General features: G+C 45.8%; 1 protein-coding gene across 1 annotated transcript in view; it reads left to right on the top strand.

The window, feature by feature from the left end:
- Positions 1 to 480: 480 nt before the first annotated feature.
- LOC308150021 (myosin-10-like) overlaps positions 481 to 20,545 on the top strand; it is a gene marked incomplete at both ends in the record, with an annotated part of 76,179 nt that continues 56,114 nt past the window's right edge. Inside the window, 3 exons of the mRNA XM_080522893.1 lie at positions 481 to 561; positions 5,262 to 5,418; positions 10,005 to 10,075. Of these exons, the coding sequence (XP_080379019.1) occupies positions 481 to 561; positions 5,262 to 5,418; positions 10,005 to 10,075 (309 nt within the window). The remainder of the gene's footprint in view (positions 562 to 5,261; positions 5,419 to 10,004; positions 10,076 to 20,545) is intronic.

Raw genomic sequence — 20,545 nt, 5'->3', positions numbered from 1 at the left:
TACGGTACATGTGGGAAAACTAGGGTTAGGGTTAGGTGCTAGGGTGACTTGGTACATGCTGGCATGTCTAACCCTAACCCTAACCCTAACCCTAACCCTAACCGTAGCACCCTAGCACCTAACCCTAACCCTAGTTTTCCCACATGTACCGTATTCCCACATGTACCGTAACGGATAGATAGATAGATAGATAATAATTAATTATATTTATAAAGCGCTTTTCCGAGGCTCAAAGACGCTGAATAGATAGATAGATAAATAGATAGGTAGATAGGTACTTTGTTGATCCCCTGGGGGAAATTAAGGCATTACAGCAGCCTCCATCACAACAACGACAAAATAAAGTGACAATAGAATAAAATGGAACATCTGAAACATCATACACGGTGAGAACGGTCCGGTGTGATTGAACATTTGGATGCAGGGCAGGATGCTGTGAGGCGTCTGTGTGTGCAGGAGGAATCTCAAACAGTGTGACTCATGTTGGCAGCTCTCCACCGCCAACCCAGGCCAGGCCTATACCACCGCCTCAGCACGACCAGAGTACAAGTAGCCGTGGAGGTCAGGGAGGGAGGGAGGGAGGGAGGGAGAGAGGGAGGGAGGGAGAGACAGACAGACAGAGAGAGAGAGACAGAGAGAGAAAGAGAGAGAGAGACACAGAACGACAGACAGAGATACAGACAGACAGAGAGAGAGAAACACTCACAGACAGAGAGAGAGACAGAGAGAGAGACAGACAGACAGAGAGACAGACAGAGAGAGAGAGACACACAGACAGACCGAGAGAGAGAGACACACACAGAGAGAAAGAAAGAGAGACAGAAAGACAGACAGAGAGACAGACACAGAGAGAGAGACACACACAGAAAGACAGGGAGAAACAGAGACACAGAAAGACAGACAGAGACTGCCAGAGAGAGAGAGATACACAGAAAGACAGAGAGAGAGAGCGAGAGAGAGAGAGACACACAGAAAGACAAACAGACAGAGAGAAAGTGCTCATCTATCTGGGCGCGGGGGCTCTGAACCAGTGGCCACGCGTCACTTTATGATACAGTTTTAATCTCACAAAACGTTTAGCAAAACCCCCAAGGTCGTCTACGCTATTACTCTGATACGAGCCCCGTGAGGGCATTCTCTGTATCTCATCTTCTCTGTCATTCTGACATTTACATTTAGCCAGACACTTTCATCCAAACGACTTACAATTAGAGATTACAGGGGACAGTCTCCTCCCTGGAGTCACTTAGGGATGAGTGCCTTACTCAAGGGCACACTACGTAGTGGTGGTGTTCCCCCAGGTGGGATTTGAACTCATGACCTTCTGATCACCAGTCCAACTCACTATACACTGACTAGACCACTACTCACTCACTCCCTCCCTTCCTCCCTCCCTCCGTACCTCACTTCCTCCCTCCCTCTCTCTCTCTCTCTCTCTCTCCTCTCTCTCTCTCTCTCTCTCTCTCTCTCTCTCTCTCTCTCTCTCTCTCCCCCTCTCTCCCTCCCTCTCTCTCTCTCCCTCTCCCTCTCTCTCATGTCCACTATTAGAAGGTCAGCCTCCCTGTGTGCTTATTCACTGTTCATTGTCTACTAAGCACTTCACACCAGCCAGCGAGGGAGTGGGCAGATGGAGAATGATTGCCTCATCATCATTAGGGATGTTCAATACTCTGACGGTGTTTCTCCTGGTGAATAATGCAGGGGGTCAAGGCATTGATGCGCCATTTGCATTAGGCAGTGTTTCCTCTATATGCATTTATTCGTGGCGGGCCGCCACGAATGAATTTCCTCCGCCACTAATTGATTCAGACAGTCCACTTTGATTCAGGCTGCGCAGAAAGGCAGCGAGTTATTATGACCGGAGAACAGAAAAAAAGCAGATTGAAGCTAGATTTAGGCCGCTTCCAGACCAACATTTCGTTACGATTTAGGGCGTAGTTATTTACAATACCGGTATGTTACAATGTTGCAATTAACCTCGCCGTTTGTGTTCGCACTGCAATCGAGACTGAATCGCTCTCAACAGGCGCGCGGCGCGAGGCGACGCGCTTTCAAAACAGTTTTGTGATTGGTCCGAATTTAGCGGGACATTTGGATTTCTCTCTTCGCCTGTCGCCGGTGCCTTTAATCCCGTATCCTAATCAAAAATGCAACATCATCAGCGACGACTGTGGGTTATTGCATTTACTGCTGTTCTCTGGTTCATGTTCTTATACCAGTGCTCAGTATAGAGTATTTTAAATGAACATTCGTAATGTATCAGCCTATTTTGTGAAACAAATAATGTTCCGCTAATGGGTTAACCGAGCATTCTCGCACCTAACGTGCAAGCACCTAGCTTCGAACTATTCATAGCGATATGCGCGGGGCAAAAATAATCTATTGCCTCTAAAATCACCACGAACAGAACGGCGGAGGTACGGGTAAACAGGGCTCATGTTGGTGTCCTCAAAGGTAAGAGTTGGTTTTCTTTAACTCAACTGATAGCATTACCTTGCTGTTGTTGTTTACCGAATGCTCCATCTGACTGTCACACTGTGATTTTACTTGTGTAAACAGTTAGTGAGTAACGTTAGCCGGTTTTGTGCGTGTACTAGGGATGGACGGTTTCCAATTATTGAAACCGAAAAACCGTCAGAGAGTAAAACCGCGGTTTTCCGGTTAACCGAAAAATACATAAAAAAAAAAAAAAAAAAACTTGAAAAAAAGAAAAGAAAAAAAAAGACCGCCAATTTCTATTTATTGAGCCCTACTGCTACAATACACTCATGTCGAACACCATTAAAACACCGTAAGCACAGTCGCAACACATTTAGGCTACTTAGTTTCACAAATATAAGTGGAAAGGCAGACTTTTGTAAGCTACACCATACATGAAAACACATGAACACTTAACACACCAGCTCCGCTGATCCAGGGTGCACGCCTGCACGGAAGATCATCTCTTGGAACAGCGTCTTCAAAGTTTCAGCTGCTGCTCAATGTATTTAAATATTTGAATACTGCTCAATAATCACTGAAATATTAGACTTAGAATTATGCAGTGAACATACTTAAAGCTTTTCATAAAAACCACATGCCGCGAGACTGACTCGTCCTGAACTGTCGTAAGTCAATCAACAAAGAATGCCCCATCAAAATAAAAGTGCCCATGGTAGAGCTGTCAAAATAGAGCTTTCAAAATAAATGTACTAATACAGATAGAGATAAATACAGAACTACCTTTGCGTCACTAAGTGACCGCGTATCTTCTGAGACATGCGTTCTGTCATCACTTTCAGTAGCGCCTTCACACACAGTGGCGCTGTGCACAAACACTCTTGATCCGTATAGCTCTTGTTTTATTATATTGTGGTTTAGTAAATACTGCACTTGGAGTTACATTCAATGCATGATTTGTGCTATAGAACATAAATAAAGTTTGATTGATTGATTTCAAATCAAATCACATTTTATTTCTGTAGCGCATTTCTCACAAAAGTGACCCAATGCGCTTTACAGAGAGCAGCGAAAATGATCTTATTAAATGTAAGCGAGTAATTGTAAAAAACCTTTCCTATCTACCAATAACTGAAGGCAACTATCTTTCCCATAGAGTGATTCGTTACCCTTAAATATAATCCCAATTACGGTAGATATTAATCCTCAGTTATTCTTCACAACTGACCAAACCTCTCACTCATTGCGCGGCAGATTCAGACTGTATCATTGTTATTTTCACACACGACAAACATGTGACATGTTCCAGTTTTATTCTTATTCTATTTTATTCTTCAAAAAAAAAAAATCCGGTTTCAGACGGTTTTGATAAAAAACCGTTTCTATTTTTATAAACCCCGGTTTTCGGTTTAACCGAAAAACCGTCCATCCCTAGCGTGTACTCTCATGTAGGCCTACTTCGTATTGATCTTTCTGTGTGTGTGTGTGTGTGTAATGCGCGTTCCGCATGTTCCGCTGCAGCTGTAGGATATGTTGGTATTTGATCACCTTCTATATAAAATCACCTGCTCGGCTTTAATGACTTAACCGCTATTTAAGAAATTATAATTGTTGCCACCCTCTAGTTTTTGGTGAAACTACGTCTTTGTTTTGAGCGCCAGTGCGCGTTTTATGCGCGTGCACGCGAAAAACAACCACTCCGCTAGGGATGCACCGAAATGAAAATTCTTGGCCGAGGCCGAAGCCGAATTTAGGGAAACACTTGGCCGAATACCGAATACCGAATACCGAATGTATATCGGCAGTTTTTAATGTTATCATTGCATAAACTAAATACATTTTGCTTTTTATTCATGCTTCTCAAAGAAAGAAATTGAGATTGAAAAAAAATAACTTTTATTGAACATTCCAGCAGACATCAGTCTATACCAACAAAGCACAATAAATAAAATAAAGATGAGTATCTAAGAACTCTCCCACACTCTCACTGTAAACACTCATAATGGGTGTAAAAGGTGTCCTTTGTTTATTTATATATCTATATATTTATATCACTGAATATCTTCAACAAATTTCACTTCGTGTTCACACTGTAGAGAAAAAATGCAGTGCTACAAAAATAATAATGAACGAATCTAACTCAATGAAATGTCTGTGTTCAGTTTATGAGAGATCCAGATCGGATCAGTATAGGTATTATCTTCGCCACTAGATGGCGCTGGAACTTCATCAAAACACGCCCACTATTCGGTGGTAAACATTCGGTGTTTTCACACATTCGGCCGAATACCGAATGTGCTTTATTTTGCGATATTCGGCCGAATACATTCGGTGGCCGAATGTTCGGTGCATCCCTACACTCCGCCACTAATGTGAAAAATCCTGGAGGAAACACTGATTAGGGCCTCCGTGATGGCTAACAGATGGTAGGTGATTAATTAGCTAGACCTAGATCCTGTTAATTACCGGCCTGCCATAGTCTGATTTGTCCTGCCATAGTGTCTTAACGAACCCAAAATATTTTTACACATGAGCGATGTGATTTTTACACCTGAGTGACGTGGTCCATTAGATTTAGCGCTATCGACAACCCCCCCCCCCCATCTACGAAAACATTCTCTGCTAGCACCCCCAGCCCCCCCCTCCCCACCTCCCGTTGACGAAAGACTTCTGAGGGTCCGAGGTTCACCCACCAGTCTCGACAAAAGTCTTGTTGGGAAAACACTGCATAATAACCTAATCTTTTTGTGAAGTTGTTAAGATTTGGCTGCACATTGTCATTCCCCAGAATTAATGAGTCTTTCTTCTACTGTGTTCTGCAGACGTACTCTGGTCTCTTCTGCGTGGTCATCAACCCTTACAAGAACCTGCCCATCTACTCGGAGAACATCATCGAAATGTACAGGGGCAAGAAGAGACACGAGATGCCCCCCCACATCTACGCCATCTCAGAGTCCGCCTACAGATGCATGCTACAAGGTGAGTCTCCATGGGTTTTGGCCTGTGACTGCTTCCTGACTTCCTGGTACTGCCAGTACAAACATGTCAAGTTGAATACTAGGGAGGACGTAACCTTGGTTACGTGTGTAAACCAGCTGTCCTGCCACCTGACAGACACCTGCGATGTTCACCTTAGAGTGCCTGAACTACATGCTTAATTTGTTGGTGTTGTTGTTGTTGTTGTTGTGGGTTTGAGAGGCACTCGACTGTGAAATTGGATCTACTGGTACGTGGCGATATTAGGGCGGCCTTATCTTTACCTCAGCAGGTGCACTTAGCTCACAGGCCTGTGATGCTATCACGCTAAGTGGAGCCTTGTTTGTTGGTTTGTTGTGTTGACCCTGGAACACAAGTCCTCCAACACCTAGAAGGCCTGGTCCCCCAAGGCCTAGACGTGATAATTAATCATAATTAACTCTATATACAGTACCAGTCAAAGGTTTGGACACACTATCAATTAAATAGGGAAGTGTGTCCAAACTTTTGACTGGTACTGTATAGCTTATATAAATATGTTCTGAGTTGTGGTATGTCTGCGATTGTTTTAGTAGGCTATGCAGTAGGGGTGTAACGGATCACGGATAATCCGTGATCCGTTCGGATCGCCCTCCACGGTTCGGAACGCATGTGTACCGCGGATCAATAGCAAAACCGTTTTTTTTTTTTTTTTTTTTTTTTTTTTCTAACACCAGGGGAGCCACCCCTCCTAAATTTCGTTGTTTGGTACCTGTACTGTAGCAATGACAATAAAGACCATTCATTCATTCAAATGTAACCGGTAGAAAAACAATCATGTGCGCTTTATTCTCACTCTCTGCATGCGTACTGAGTTGACAACAACATTCATTCACTCATCTCTGTCCCACTTATATCACGTCATATCACCCGCTAAGCAGCCTGGGTGATTGTGTAAACACACAAAAAAAGTACTCTGTTACGTACTCACTCCACGTGAAGCTGGGAATCCACAGCAACAAGTATCATGGCGAGTGCTACGTTGGCGAACTGGAAAGGCCTCCCTCCCTCGTCATTGAAATCACATGTATGGGAGCACTTTGGCTTCCCTGTTACTTATAATAATGATGGAAGGAGGGAGGTCGATAAGAAAGTTACGGTGTGTACCCTCACGTTGCCATGATGGCAAGACGCTACCTGGCTGTGCCGGCTACTTCAGTTCCTAGCGAGAGGGTGTTCTCCACAGCAGGAGACATAGTGACTGACAGGTCTGCCCTCTCCCCAGACAATGTGGACATCCTCATCTTTTTGAAAATGAATATGAAGTTATAAGCTTGAGGCTGCTTTGCTTTATTTACTTTTTTTTCTTACCATGTTTAAAGGATTTCACTTTATTATTTAGGTAAAGTTAGGTTTCACTTGGCAACCAGATTGCAGCAGTGATGTTATATATATGTGTTGTTATATATATATGTTGTTATATATAGATGTTATATATATATATGTGATATATATATCAGTTTTGACATCTTGAATGTTGTTTTTTTGTTTCACACATTAAAAGTGGTGTTTTTACAGAATTCAAGGAAAATGTTGTTTTTATAAAAAAAAAAAAATGTTTTGTGTTGATCCGAAAAATGATCCGATCCGTGACTCAAAATCCGTGACACGATCCGATCCGTGAGTTAGGTGATCCGTTACACCCCTACTATGCAGTGTTGTATAATTTGTATTAATACTGGGTTATTCGTCTGCTGTTGATGTGGCATGCCAACCGTAGGGAGCCCTACTGTTAAGTAATACAGAGTTATTTAGGCCCTGGCTATCCAGTTACCATAGCATAGCATGTGTCGCCATTGCTCGTAAACGCTGTTTAACAGTTGCCCTGTGATTTAAAGGGATTACTGCTCACTTTCAACAACTTAGGCACAGTAATTTCACTAGAAGGCTTAATTGAAACCAGGGACTGAATGAACCATAGTTTGTTGCATAGTAAAGTTGCGGTCACCTAGACCTAACGGTCCAATTATTTTGGATGTAATGGCTCGGCCAACTCTGTATTATGTAGTTGCTGATAATTCACAGCAGCTTCTGGAGCGTTATAGTATCAGATGGCACGCGGGGAAAAAGCAGGCCGTGGAAACTCTTCTCAAGGAGTTTCGTCCTATTTCTCTGTTTACTTTTCCACCTTCGAGAAGATGAATTAATTTTGCCAGCAACGTGTGGAATGTGAGGAGAACAGTGGAAAGGGAAGTTGAAGGCGGACAGCTTTCCCTCTGGGGTCTGCTGCATAAGGAGCAGAGCTACGGTAATCATAATAATAATCATAATAATAATTATAATAATAATATATGCCATCAAGCTGATGGTTTTATCCGAAGCGATTTACATTGCAGTGAGTGCATACATTTTTCTGTATGATATAGTCCCAGCACACTTTGCTTCGGAGAAGGGGTATCAGCACCAATACAATATTCGACATCGAAATCTCAGCATGTGGAAAAGCCTTGTGTGTAATAAACACTTGGGCTGCTGTGTTATCTTAGCCGTGATTGGCTCCTAAAGGGACGTCTGGGAAGCCTGTAGTCACAGTGGAGAGAGTCCACAGTGGAGAGAGTCACCAGAGAGACCACCAGAGAGTCCGAGTACTGGGATCCGCCAATGCCACCAGTGTTCAGTAAACACAAATCCACACAGCAGCTGGACTGCTGACAGTTGAATCCGTCAGAATCAGAATTGCTTTTCCTTACATCAATGTACGGATACACTGAGTAAAAATCCTGGGTTCAGGTTCATTAGACATTGGCATCTCAGCAGAACACACAATCAATAATAAATATAAGCAGTATATAAAACAAATTGAATCTATGCCATGCCATGTCATCCATGACAAGAATCCATATCAGACAAGAGCCAATTTATCACTCTCATTGGCCCAGTTGTTGTCCCCCCGTGTCGTAAATCTTCCACGGCTTTGTCATCAAACTCTAAACGGACCGCACTTATATAACGCCTTATTCCAAAGCGCTTTAACAATAGCCTCTCATTCACCCGTTCACACACACATTCACACACCAAATGGCGGCAAGCTACCATGCAAGGCGCCGGCCCCGCTCATTGGGAGCAATTTGCGGTTCACCGTCTTGCCCGAGGACGCCTCGAGACGACACGTGGCCAGCCGGAGATCGAACCGCCGAACCGCCGACCTTGCTTGCAGTCATTAGATGCCGGCTCTACCTCCTGAGCCACAGCCACTCTCCCTCGCTGCTTTCTAGTGTGGCCAGGCTCTGTTCTTCACATCAGTGGAACAATGAGAGAGTGACTGGGGCCTATTCACTATCTCAGACGTCCATATGCCAGTAACCTATCACTGCCTTCAAACCAGCCACACACATTCCTTAATCCTTTCCCTTTGCTTTTCCTGCAATATCCATTCCCGGCTAAACGCCAGCGGGAGTCTGCTCTGCTGCTGGCGTCTCTTTTGATGAGCCCGGCGTCTTAAAATTCACTCATTAAAATCCTGCCCTGTGTGCATTTTAGTCAAGTCGATATTTTTCTTAATTTGATGGGATTATTTCATTTCTTTTTCTTTCTTTTTTTCTTCTTTTTTTTTTACATAATCTTGCAGTCGTTTTGGGTGACTGAGTAGTACCTCCAAGCAGAAACGTGGATGTGTGTGTCCAAGCGTGTAGGTTTGCATATGGACGGTAAGGGACATGTCCCTACCAATATTTAAGCAAACTCATTCGCATTATCTTTGGAGCGAAGTCATTATTAGATCATTCCGATGTTGTGTCCCTACCAAAGTTGAGACCAAACCTACGCCTTTGTGTGTGTCTACTACCAGAAAGGTCTCTGTGCTACCTCAGCGCCTGGTAGCTGGGAGGCAGGCAGCTATATGGCCTGAGAGCTGCATGGCTGGGATCAGATCAGACCAGACCAGCGAGAGCAGAGAGAGGGTGACCCGCATTGTGCAGCACAATAGAGCCTTTGTGTGTCCGGACTTGTGAGGGCCGACCAGTGGGGGGTTGTGACGAACTGGACAGTCGATTGCGTCAGGCCCTGCCCAGGGGGAAGCTCCTCCAAGGGGTGTTCAACTTCAGTCTTGACCCCCCCCCCCCCCCACACACACACACACATTTTGAAGGTCCTCTTGTCTCCACAGAATATGAGTTACTGTCTGTGCTGCCCCGCCTTGCTTGTCCCCGGCCTCTCTATGTGGTGGTTTCAGCATCCAGGGGCATTGCACATTCACACAAACGCGTACTCACACAAAGTCACAATGTTATTGTTGTTTTCGAAGCCCTTCGCTTGTGTTGAGCTGGTCCCATTCTCAACCCCCCCCACCCCCCTCCTCTTCCTCCACCCTCCTTCACACCCCACTCCAGTGCTCTCACACCATTACATCTGCATGGGTAAATCATGGGTGGGGGGAGGCCCCCGGGGGGGGTCTAGTGAATGAGTGCCCTTTTCAAATCAAAACCACATCTGTGTTTTTGCTTCATTTCACCCATTTAATAGGGCATCCACGTCTCACCCATGATAAACCCATTTAGCCAAGAAAGGACACGTCAAGACACCGTCTCTGACCTTTGTCCCTGTATGTGTAGTTAGTCAAGCCGACCAGTGGTGGAAGCTGCTCTGCCATGACGGTGGTCCAGCAGTGTCGTCTCCTAAGGAGGTTTGTAGGTTGGAGATTAGTGGGGGCCAGCTGCTGCTGGAAGGCAGGCCCCCCCCCACCCTCGGCCCCCCAACCCCCCCCCCCCCCCCCCCCCCGTGCGCCCCAAGCAAGCCCATAACCTGATTCAGTTCAGTGGCCATCCAGCTGTATAGATTTGGCACTGGTGTCTGTCTGCTACGATCATGTGATGAACATGTCACTGGATCGCTAAAGAGCGCTATGGATATCATCGGTGTGTTATCTCGGTGCGATGATCGCATCGCTCAAATGACACTGTGATGATACCGTATTATAGCAGCACCCCCCTTTTGGACATCCATAATTATATTCCAGCCATGTGGAAGAAGAGGCCGGGGCGGCGGGGGGGGAAATTAATTTACGGTTTGAAGCCAGCGCCGGCCTCACATCCTCAATCAGTTACGTCGTCCAGATTGTTCAGTGAAGTTAATCACCGAGGGGGGTGTCTTTAAACCTCGCAGTAGGCCAGTAGTTAGCCCCGACATTTCTGAGATGCCAGTCAATGCCCAGATGGAGGGGTTAAATTAGACTAGATGTCATTTTACAGTCAGTGCCCAGATCGAAGGGTTGAATTAGATATACATTTACATTTTAACCATTTAGCAGACACTTTTATCCAAAGTCACTTACAATTAGAGGTTACTGGGACAGTCTCCCTGGAGTAACTCAGGACTAAGTGCCTTACTCAAGGGCACACTAGTGGTGGTGTTTCCAGGTGGGGATTTGAACTCATGACCGTGACTCATGAACTCATATGACTCATGACCTTCTGATCACCAGGCCAACTCACTATCCTCTAGGCCACCACTATCCACAGATGTACTGTACAGTCCATGCCCAGGAAGGGTTAAATTAGACTAGATGTCATTTTTACAGTCAATGCCCAGATGGAAGGGTTAGCCTAAATTAGATGTAATTTTTACCTTCCATGCCCAGAAGGGTTAAATTAGATTTAAAAAAATCTAAAATTAGTAATTTTTACAAAGACCTGGTTGTGCAATCGTGCCCGGGCCTCCCGCCAGTCATCAGATGCAGCATACATCTGCCATTGATTAGTTCTCCAGATACTTTCCATCATCTCCCCAGACTCGCCGCTCTGCTGCAACGACCGCGTCCAGCAGGTTATGAGAGAGGGCTAATTTGAACATTTCTGGAACGTGTAGGCTAGCCCTTGTTTAGGAAATGCTGATGTTCTCCTGAACGAAACCATGTGTCGGGAGAAGAATTGCCTGTGTCAGCATGAGGATGTCCAAGAGGGGAACGGACCAGCGATATTGTGTCCCCCCAGTGCTCAGCTGGACAAGTGATAGTGTCCCCCCAGGGCTCAGTTGGACAAGTGATAGTGTGTCCTCCAGGGCTCAGTTGGACCAGCGATGGTGTCCCCCCCCCAGTGCTCAGTTGGACAAGTGATAGTGTGTCCTCCAGGGCTCAGTTGGACAAGCAATGGTGTGTCCCCCAGTGCTCAGTTACTTAACACAGCTAAGCTTTGTTTGGAAGACTGAAGGGGGGATTCCAGCCATGGGGAGTCTTGGGGAGTTTGGTCTGGTCTATGAGGTCCAGTCCTGTCAGATGTGTCAGTCTTCCAGAACTCTGTACATTGTCTCAGAGGAGCCGCTTCTATCCCCCATCACATATGAGAATGATTCTGTGAAATTGTGGCGTGCGAAATAGAATTTAATCCTCGTCTTTGGGGTAAAAAAAAAAAGTTCAAGAAATGCAAAGAAGATCAAGAAATGCAAAGAAGGGTCCCAGGGAAACCTCAAGGACAAGGGTACATTCGGTCTAGACTGGTAGGAATGTACGAGTGTGACCGGTCATTATGACGGGGGCGAGTGCTCTGTGTAGTCGATCCTCTTGGACCCGGTGCAGCCCCTTCCTTAGCAGACCACCTGGTACCAATAAGGACTTGTTAGAAGCCGTAATGGGTTTCATGGCCAAAGTTCTTTTGAACTGGATCCCGGGCTTTGTGCCGAGCCCCCTCAGCTCCCCCATCTCAGGGGCTCTGGATCACACTGAGCTCACAGTGATTATTGTTAATCTATTGGAAAAATAGTCCCCCTCCTTTTCAAAGGGATGCTAAGGGGAGCTACGAAACTCTGGCTTGATTTCTGTTTTTCTGAACGTTTTTGTTTTTTTTTAGTTTTTTCCTCTTGATTTTAGGCTACCTGACTCAAGGATAACATTGAACAGATGCAGGCCTAGCCGAGTTATTGATGCTTAATGCTCTGAATAAGTGAACTGATTGTTTTTAGTTGCGGCAATCTGCTCATTTCCCTTGCCTCAGGTCCCCCATTACCCTAACAACTGAGAACAGTGTCTGCTGGGCCTTTTCCTCTCCAACATAAAATAGTGGTGCAATTTCTCCATTTCCTCCCCAATTTCCCTATGTGGCTTCTTGGCTCGAACCCGTTCTACCAGCAGTGGATTTACCACCACCTCACCCCCCTACTCCACCCCCAAATACCAGTATGTTATGTACTTAGATGTTTCCAGCTGCCAGAATGTCCCTGGTGACTCTCTGCAGCAGAGCGAGCCAAGAGACTGGCCGACCCCTAGACAGAGGTCCAGCTGTACTGTTATCCCTGGAGATCCACAACTGCAGGCCAGGCACGCTGCAGCACCACCCCCCCCCCACCCCCCCACCCCCCTTTGGGACCCTGGAACAACTGACCTCCAGCGAGACGACTGCTCCACTTGAGATGAAAAATGTTACTGTTCTCTGCAGCACTTCCCAGCAGCGATAGCTTAGCTAATACATTCCCCTTGAAAGTGTAAGTGCCTCTCTCATGGTGACCAAGTGGAAGGGGGTCAATATTTGATCTCTTTCGTTTATTTTTCCTTACAGAGAACGTAACGATTTTTCTTCAAACCCTGTCTCCGCCTGCCATTAGACTACAATGGCTGGGGAAGGAAGGGAATGTAATTTATAATGATAATAATAGTTTTATTATTGAGAATTGTTATTGGAAGGTTGAGAGTTTTGGAAGGTTTAGGGGCGCCTGCTGCTTGCCCCATGGGCTCCTCTTGATGATGGATAAATAACTCGATTTTGTTGTTGTTTAAATATGTTTTTCGGGTTATTTCTACTTTATTGGGATCGAGACAGTAGAGAGTGACAGGAAGGATGGGTGAGAAGAGAGAGAGAGAGAGAGAGAGAGAGAGAGAGAGAGAGAGAGAGAGAGAGAGAGAGAGAGAGAGAGAGAGAGAGAGAGAGAGAGAGAGAGAGAGAGAGAGAGAGAGAGAGAGAGAGAGAGAGAGAGAGAGAGAGAGAGAGAGAGAGAGAGAGAGAGAGAGAGAGAGAGAGAGAGAGAGAGAGAGAGGGAGAGAGAGAGAGGAGGGATGGACAGGCAGGATATGATGATGACCGGAATCGAACCTGGGACCTTGAGGTTATGCGGTATGCGCATTAGTGTAGGAGCGTTAGGAGCGTAGGCTGTCCCTGGGCGTGTGTGGGAGGAAGGAAGCCTCACAGAGACCTGCCTGTTTCCTGATGTCTGTCCTCTTAAAGTCAACTGGGTACTCAAAATGGATGAGTTACCCATTGTGCCTGTGTAATAACATTACACAAGGGAATGTAATAACATTACACACATAATTACTTGAGTAATATTACAGTAATTAACACTCATTAACAGTCTCAATGCAGTTTACCTGGTCCCTTCCCACCGTGCCCCTCTCTCGATCCCTGTGCTTGGTCACCATGGCCTTGGCCGCTCGCCTGGCCTAGTGGATAGTGAGTTGGACCGGTGATCAGATGGTCATGAGTTCAAATCCCACCTGGGAACACCACCACTAGTGTGCCCTTCAGCAAGTGAACCACTTCTTAGCCCTAAGTTACTCCAGGGAGACTGTGTCCCTGTGATCTCTTTGTTGTAAGTCGCTTTGGATAAAAGCATCTAGCTAACCGGTTAAAATATAGCCTCTGCTAAATGGCACGCTCCCAAGGCTTTGGCCTTGTTGAGAAGTTGCAGTCCCTCCCTGATGTTCCGGAGGGGGGCCAGCGTGTGGCCATGCGACCCAGCGGTGAGGTCAGATCAGGGGCTTGGCAGTCGGTGTGACTAATGAAACGTCACCTCAGACAGCGGCGTGCCAAATTCCTCTGTGGCGGTGCAGCGGCGGTCGCATGGCCTGGTCCCGCCGCCTAGCAGTTCAGCTGGTTCCGTTCCCGAGGCTCAGCGTCACTGCTGGGAAACACTCAGCCTGCTGCGGCTTACAGGAAGAATTCCTCTCAGCCCGTTGCATCCAGGGTGGATTGGGTCTGGCGTCTGTTGAGTGAGTTGGCCAAATGAAAGAAGAAAAAAAACGAACCCCAGGTTCATTCACAATGTCCCCAGGGCTTTGGTTAAAAGGCCCTGAATGAATTTAGGGTTTTCCTTCAAGTTCTTCACTTCTGGTTTTCTTCAATGTTGCTAGCTAGCGTAGTGGAATAGTCCCAACCGGTCCCGAAAAAAGACGACACACATACTCTCACCGAGTGTGCTGTGGCAATTCCCTCTCAGCCGTGTCATTCTGGCTGGATCGGCTCTGGCAGAGTTGGCCCAATTGAACCCCGGCACCATGTCCCCCCAGGGTTTTGGTACAGTGATACAGTGACCGTGTTGAAGTACAGTAGTAAGTAGCATTAGAATTAGCTGCAGAAAGTAGCTACGAAGGGGTGGAAACCTGTGAGAAATGAGTGAACAGTAGCCTTTTTAATTAACACTATACCAGGATGAGGTGCACACAGTTTCTACCCTGTGAAATAGCCTGTAGTCCCTCTCTCTCTCTCTCTCTCTCTCCCCCCCGCTCTCTCTCCCTCCCCTTCTCTTTTTCTCCTAATTTTTCTCCCTCTCCTTCTCCTGTCACTTTCACTTCCTTTCTCTCCCCACCTCTCTTTTCCCTCCCTCCACTCTTTCTCCCCCCCCCCCCTCCTCCCCTCTCTTTCTCTGTCTATTCTCTCCATTCCCTCTCCCCTCTGTGGTGGCCAGTACCCGTCACCTGTAATTCATTGCACCCCTGAGGTAAATTATAAACACAGATTTCATAAACATGTACCAAGTGCCGTGGTCCGGATCGCATAAACAACACGCTGAATAAATATCCAGATCCCTCTGTCAGTAAGTGGACCGCGCAGGGTGATTCATCCACCTATCACGTTACCCCTCTGAGGGACCGTTTTTCAGGGCAACGTGATATTCGCTACATCTGCATTCTGTTTTCTGTCTTCACGTCTCAGTGGCTGAGCCCTGAAGATAATACTCTGGATTTGGGGGAAAATCCTTCCTTTACTCCCTTCCCTCCCTATTTCTTTCTTTCTTTCCTCCCGTCTTTGTAGTTATCATGCATACGGACTAGGCTACTTGAAGCTTAAGCTCACAGTCACTTTACTACTGTCACTTATGTCGTGTACTATTGACACTTTTTTAAATTGAATTATGTCTAGTGCCTTATTGTCTGCAAATTGCAAGATACTGCTAATTGTAAATAATCTTATTTGTCACTCATGTCCTGTACTATTGTCACTTTTTAAAATTATTATTATTTTGAATCATGCCTATTGCGTTATTGTCCTGTGTTGCAATGTCAGGAACCGAAGCCTAAGAATTTTACTCTCTTCACTTGTGTAATGTGACGTAATAATAAACTTGAAATTATCACAGATATAACGTTATTGGGCTGGTCGAAGCAAGCTGATCACTGTGATGCTTTCCTCAATCAATTCATTTGTCAGATGCTTGAGAGAGAAAGAAAGGTGTATTTGTTGTAAGTCGCTTTGGATAAAGCTAATGTAGTCTGCTGCTAAATGGCAAAAATGTAAATGTAAATTTTTTAAATAATAATTGAAAAAGAAAGGTGTATTTTATTCAAACAGGTTCCCAAACGGGTTCCCGACTAGAGATATTTTTTATTTATTTTTTTTTCTTTCCTAGCACCAGGGGAGCCCCCCCTCCCAAATTTCGTTGTTTGGTACCTGTACTATATCAATGACAATAAAGACCATTCATTCATTCATTCATAATTTCTGCCCATATCAGATCAGGCCTGCCACCATGACGTTTGAATAGGCTTGATAGTTATTATGGGATGTACTGTACTATTTTCTCTCTAAGCTCCCCATTCACAAGCAACTACTGCAAGCGTGTCTGGCAGTGCGAGTGTTATCTCGACCGCTGTAAGCACAGACGACAGTTAACACTGACCAGACGTCCAGAGCCCTATTGACCACCTGTCAGCTGTTTCACGTCAACCAGAGTTTTGCCGGGGACCGTAAGGGAGAGGGGAAATGGCTCTGCGTGTCACTGTAGTAGTGCTATATGTCATCGAGAACATAACTGCCGTCGACATTTATTCAGCCGTGGTGAAGCACTACTGGAGTCGTAGCCAAGTGTAATTGCTCAGAGGAGGTGTTAGATAAACAGTCTCAAGCCGTTTGTAATGCTTTAATGGCAGTTGGTTTTTCCGCGCCTCAGACTCTCCGAAACTCTCCGATTTCACCAAGTCTTAGTTTTTGCTTTGCTGGATTACGAGGGCTAGCCTAACTGTGAGAAGAGTTTTAGATATTGTTTATAATGTTAGACGTGGTCCTTCCAAGTGTACACAGCGCCAAGTCCTATAAGTACTTTCTTCATCTCAGGTAAACGGTTGGGTTAGATCGTGTTACTGAATTTGTCTTGGCGCCCCGCTGGTGGAACGAGCTTCCCACTGCTGTCAGGACTGCAGGGTCACTACTTATCTTCCGCCGTAGATTGAAGACCCACCATCTCTTCAGGCTACATCTTATCTGTCCCTCCTAAAGACCTCTTCATCCCCACTACCCCCCCTGTACAGTTTCTCTACTGTAAATAAATTAACAATAATAAAAATGGCAATGGCCCCTGGTCCTGGCATAGATTTCATTTTGTTATGATGACTGATGGATAGATGATTCACTTACTTAGACAATGTATTTGTTGTAAGCCACTTTGGATAAAGGCCTAAAAATAAAATCTCCGATTTCTTCACACCACACCCGATTTCCAATTTTAATCGATTTTTTTTCGCCCATTCGCCTGCGTGCCTCTGGAATAAATTAGTTTAGTGCTGCTGCTTTTAGTTGCCACAGACTTTAGACAAACTTCACAGCGGACAGTGGTTGGCTTGAGGTCGGACGCTGGAAAGGTTATTATAGATAATAACCTACCTTGGAGTAATTATCTATATAATATACGGTCAGCATAATAGGTGTTGTCATTGGTCAAGCAGTTGTCCATGTACACAGTATGGTCAGAATAGGTGATCAGAATCAGAAGTGCTTTTACTAGCCTACATCCCAATGTACAAGTACACAAGAGTCTAATTCTTTGGCTTCTTTCTTAGATACAAAATTACAATAATAAAGTACAAATAATTAATAATAAAGTAATAAATGATGGTATAAATGATATATAAGTCTAATGTATAATATAGTGTAGGGTCAGTATATAGGTAGTGGTCCATATAGACAGCATGGTCAGGGTAGGGTCAGTATATAGGTAGGTAGTGGTCCATATAGACAGCATGGTCAGTGTAGGGTCAGTATATAGGTAGTGGTCCATATAGACAGCATGGTCAGTGTAGGCCTTATCCATCCCATAGACAGGGAGAGCGTCTAACCTCCCAGAGTGCACAGATGCTGGCCACTGGCAGGGATTTGGAATGGCACTGGAATGCTTGGAATGAGCCGGTCGCTGCATTAATCCGGCTGGGGGGGGGGGAGTGGGGCGGGTGTAGTGGGTGGGGGGGGCGGGTCAGTCATAGGGAAGCATCAGTGTGGCCCCCGATGTGAGCAGAGCCCTGTCCCCCACCCCCACCCCCACCCCGCCCGTCCCCCTCTGTCTCGTGGCCTGTTGGGAGTTCCCCCCATGTCAGGAGCCAGCCAACAATGATCTTCATTTTAGTCTGGGGGGCTGGGGGCTGGGGGGGTGCCGTGGAGTCCAGTCGACAGAAATAGCTATGGCCGCTGCATGTCCCTCAACACTCCCTCAACTTTACTTCTTTACTGACTTCCTAATCTACTTTGTTGTTGTTGTTTAATTGCTAATCCGCGTATCCAGCGAGCCGTTAAGCCGTCAGCTTAATTGTGACATTTCAACTCTTCCAAGATGGCAGCGGAAACCAAAACCCCCCCCCGTATTTTCTTTGCGTTGAATCGCCAAATAGACTTTAGCTTTGTGTCTTGTGTTCCCGACGATTAGTCTTCATTATCGACACGGCCCAGTCGGTCGTTTGGTTGTGTGGGCCGGCGTCCTATTTACATTTAACTGGTTCTTGTGAAGTTTTGTCTTCGCTTCAGAGCCACTTTGTTAACAGCCACCGCGGTCCCAGGGCTGGTGGTTCTGAGGAGAGGGTATATAAGGTTTGAGGCATCAGGCCTCAATGGCGCAGGCTGGCCGGGGCCCAGCGGGCTGCAGCCTCACAATGAGCTCACTGTCGAGGGGGACGAGATCACACACACACACAGACGCAGAGAAGCGCACCAACACACACACACACACACACACACACACAGAGACGCAGAGGAGCGCACTAACACACACTCACACACACACACACACACACACACACACACAAACACACAGACGCAGAGGAGCACACTAACACACACACACACACAAACACGCTCGCGCACACACACACACACACAGAGACGCTGGGGAGTGCATCAACACTATAAACACAAACACAGGGGAGCACACTCACACACACACACACACACACGCACGCACACACACACACACACACACACCCCTCACAGGGAGAAAAGCCACACGCAGAGCCACTGTGTCCAGGTCAAAAGCCTGAGCTGACCTCCAATTTTTCATGTTGTCAAAAGTTTGTAAGACTACTTATGTTGGTAAGACTAGTTACATTGGTTAGACTAGTTACCTTGGTTAGACTAGTTACGTTATTTAGACTAGTTACATTGTTTAGACTAGTTACGTTATTTAGACTAGTTACATTGTTTAGACTAGTTACGTTTCTTAGACTAGTTACGTTTCTTAGACTAGTTACGTTGTTTAGACTAGTTACGTTGTTTAGACTAGTTATGTTGTTTAGACTAGTTATGTTGTTTAGACTAGTTACATTGGGCTCCTCTGTCTTTGTCTGTCTTCTCTGGAATTTGAAAGACCAACAAAAAACAGCCCTTGAAAGCCTGCCAGTTTACTTATAATGATATTATTTAGAGATGGATGTGCTGTCAGACTCTCTAGATATGCCAATTAGTGAAGTCACAAGAGGGTTCCCAAGTGACCTGCTTAATTTAACTTTTTATGAGAATATATATATATATATATTTTTTTTTTTAAGAAATATTTTCTTTATTTGTTTTCACTACCAGTCATATCATATGCCTTGGAGGCACAATGGAGTCATGTGAAGTTGCTGGAAAGGACATTACCCATCATGAGAATCCCCCAAAACAAGTAATAATGTCACAGAAATAACTGCTCAGTGTTGGACACTCCCTCCCCCCATCTCCACCCCCACCCCACGCCCCCCCACCCCCACCTCGAGGACCCTAGGCTCCGGCCCTCTATGAGCGTGTGACGAGGTTGTGAGGGTTGGCGCGTTGGCGCAGCCGTGAACGGAGGTTGAGAGTGTGGTCCTGATTCAGTGACGTCCTCCATGTCTGCAGCAGGGCTGATAAAGAGGACAGGACAGGCTGCTACAGCCTCCGCTGGCCCGGCCTCGGGATAAGATAACGCTCTGAATGTGGAGGGAGGGAGGGAGGGAGGGAGGGAGAGAGAGAGAGAGAGAGAGAGAGAGAGAGGGAGGGAGGGAGGGGGGGAGGGAGGGAGGGAGGGTGATTGTGTGTATGTGTGTGTGTGTCTCTTCAAGCTACATCATAACTGTCCCTCCTAAAGGCCTCTTCACGCCCACTAATAGGGATGTGCGTGCGTAACTCACATTTTTCATGGCCTCATAATCTGTGGGTGGTATGAAGGAAGTACATGTATACATGTTTGGATGTGTGCTGACATTCACAAAGACAGCCGTGGATCATCAGCAAGAAATCACTTTGATATCTTAAACGAAAAGAAAAAAAAATGTCAACAGTGAAAGCAGTGTGTGTGTGTGTGTGTGTGTGTGTGTGTGTGTGTGTGTGTGTGTGTGTGTTTGAGAGAGAGAGAGAGTGTGTGTGTGTGTGTGTGTGAGAGATAGAGAGCGAGTGTGTGTGTGTGTGTGTGTTTGAGAGAGAGAGAGAGAGAGAGAGAGAGAGAGAGAGAGTGTGTGTGTGTGTGTGTGTGTGTTTGAGAGAGAGTATGTGTGTGTGTGTGTGTGTGTGTGTGTTTGAGAGAGAGAGAGAGTGTGTGTGTGTGTTAGGGCTGCACGATTAATCGATTTTAAATCGAAATCGCGATTTGAAATGATGCGATTAGCTAATCGCAAAGCCTGCGATTTGCCTGCGATTTTTATTTATTTATTTTTGCTATTTAGCAGACGCTTTTAATC

This window comes from Nansenia antarctica, assembly GCF_963989245.1.
Source record: "Nansenia antarctica genome assembly, chromosome: 2".
In the NCBI taxonomy this organism is placed as follows: domain Eukaryota; kingdom Metazoa; phylum Chordata; class Actinopteri; order Argentiniformes; family Microstomatidae; genus Nansenia; species Nansenia antarctica.
Note: the sequence above shows the minus strand (reverse complement) of the source record. Positions and strands in the feature narration are given on the sequence as shown.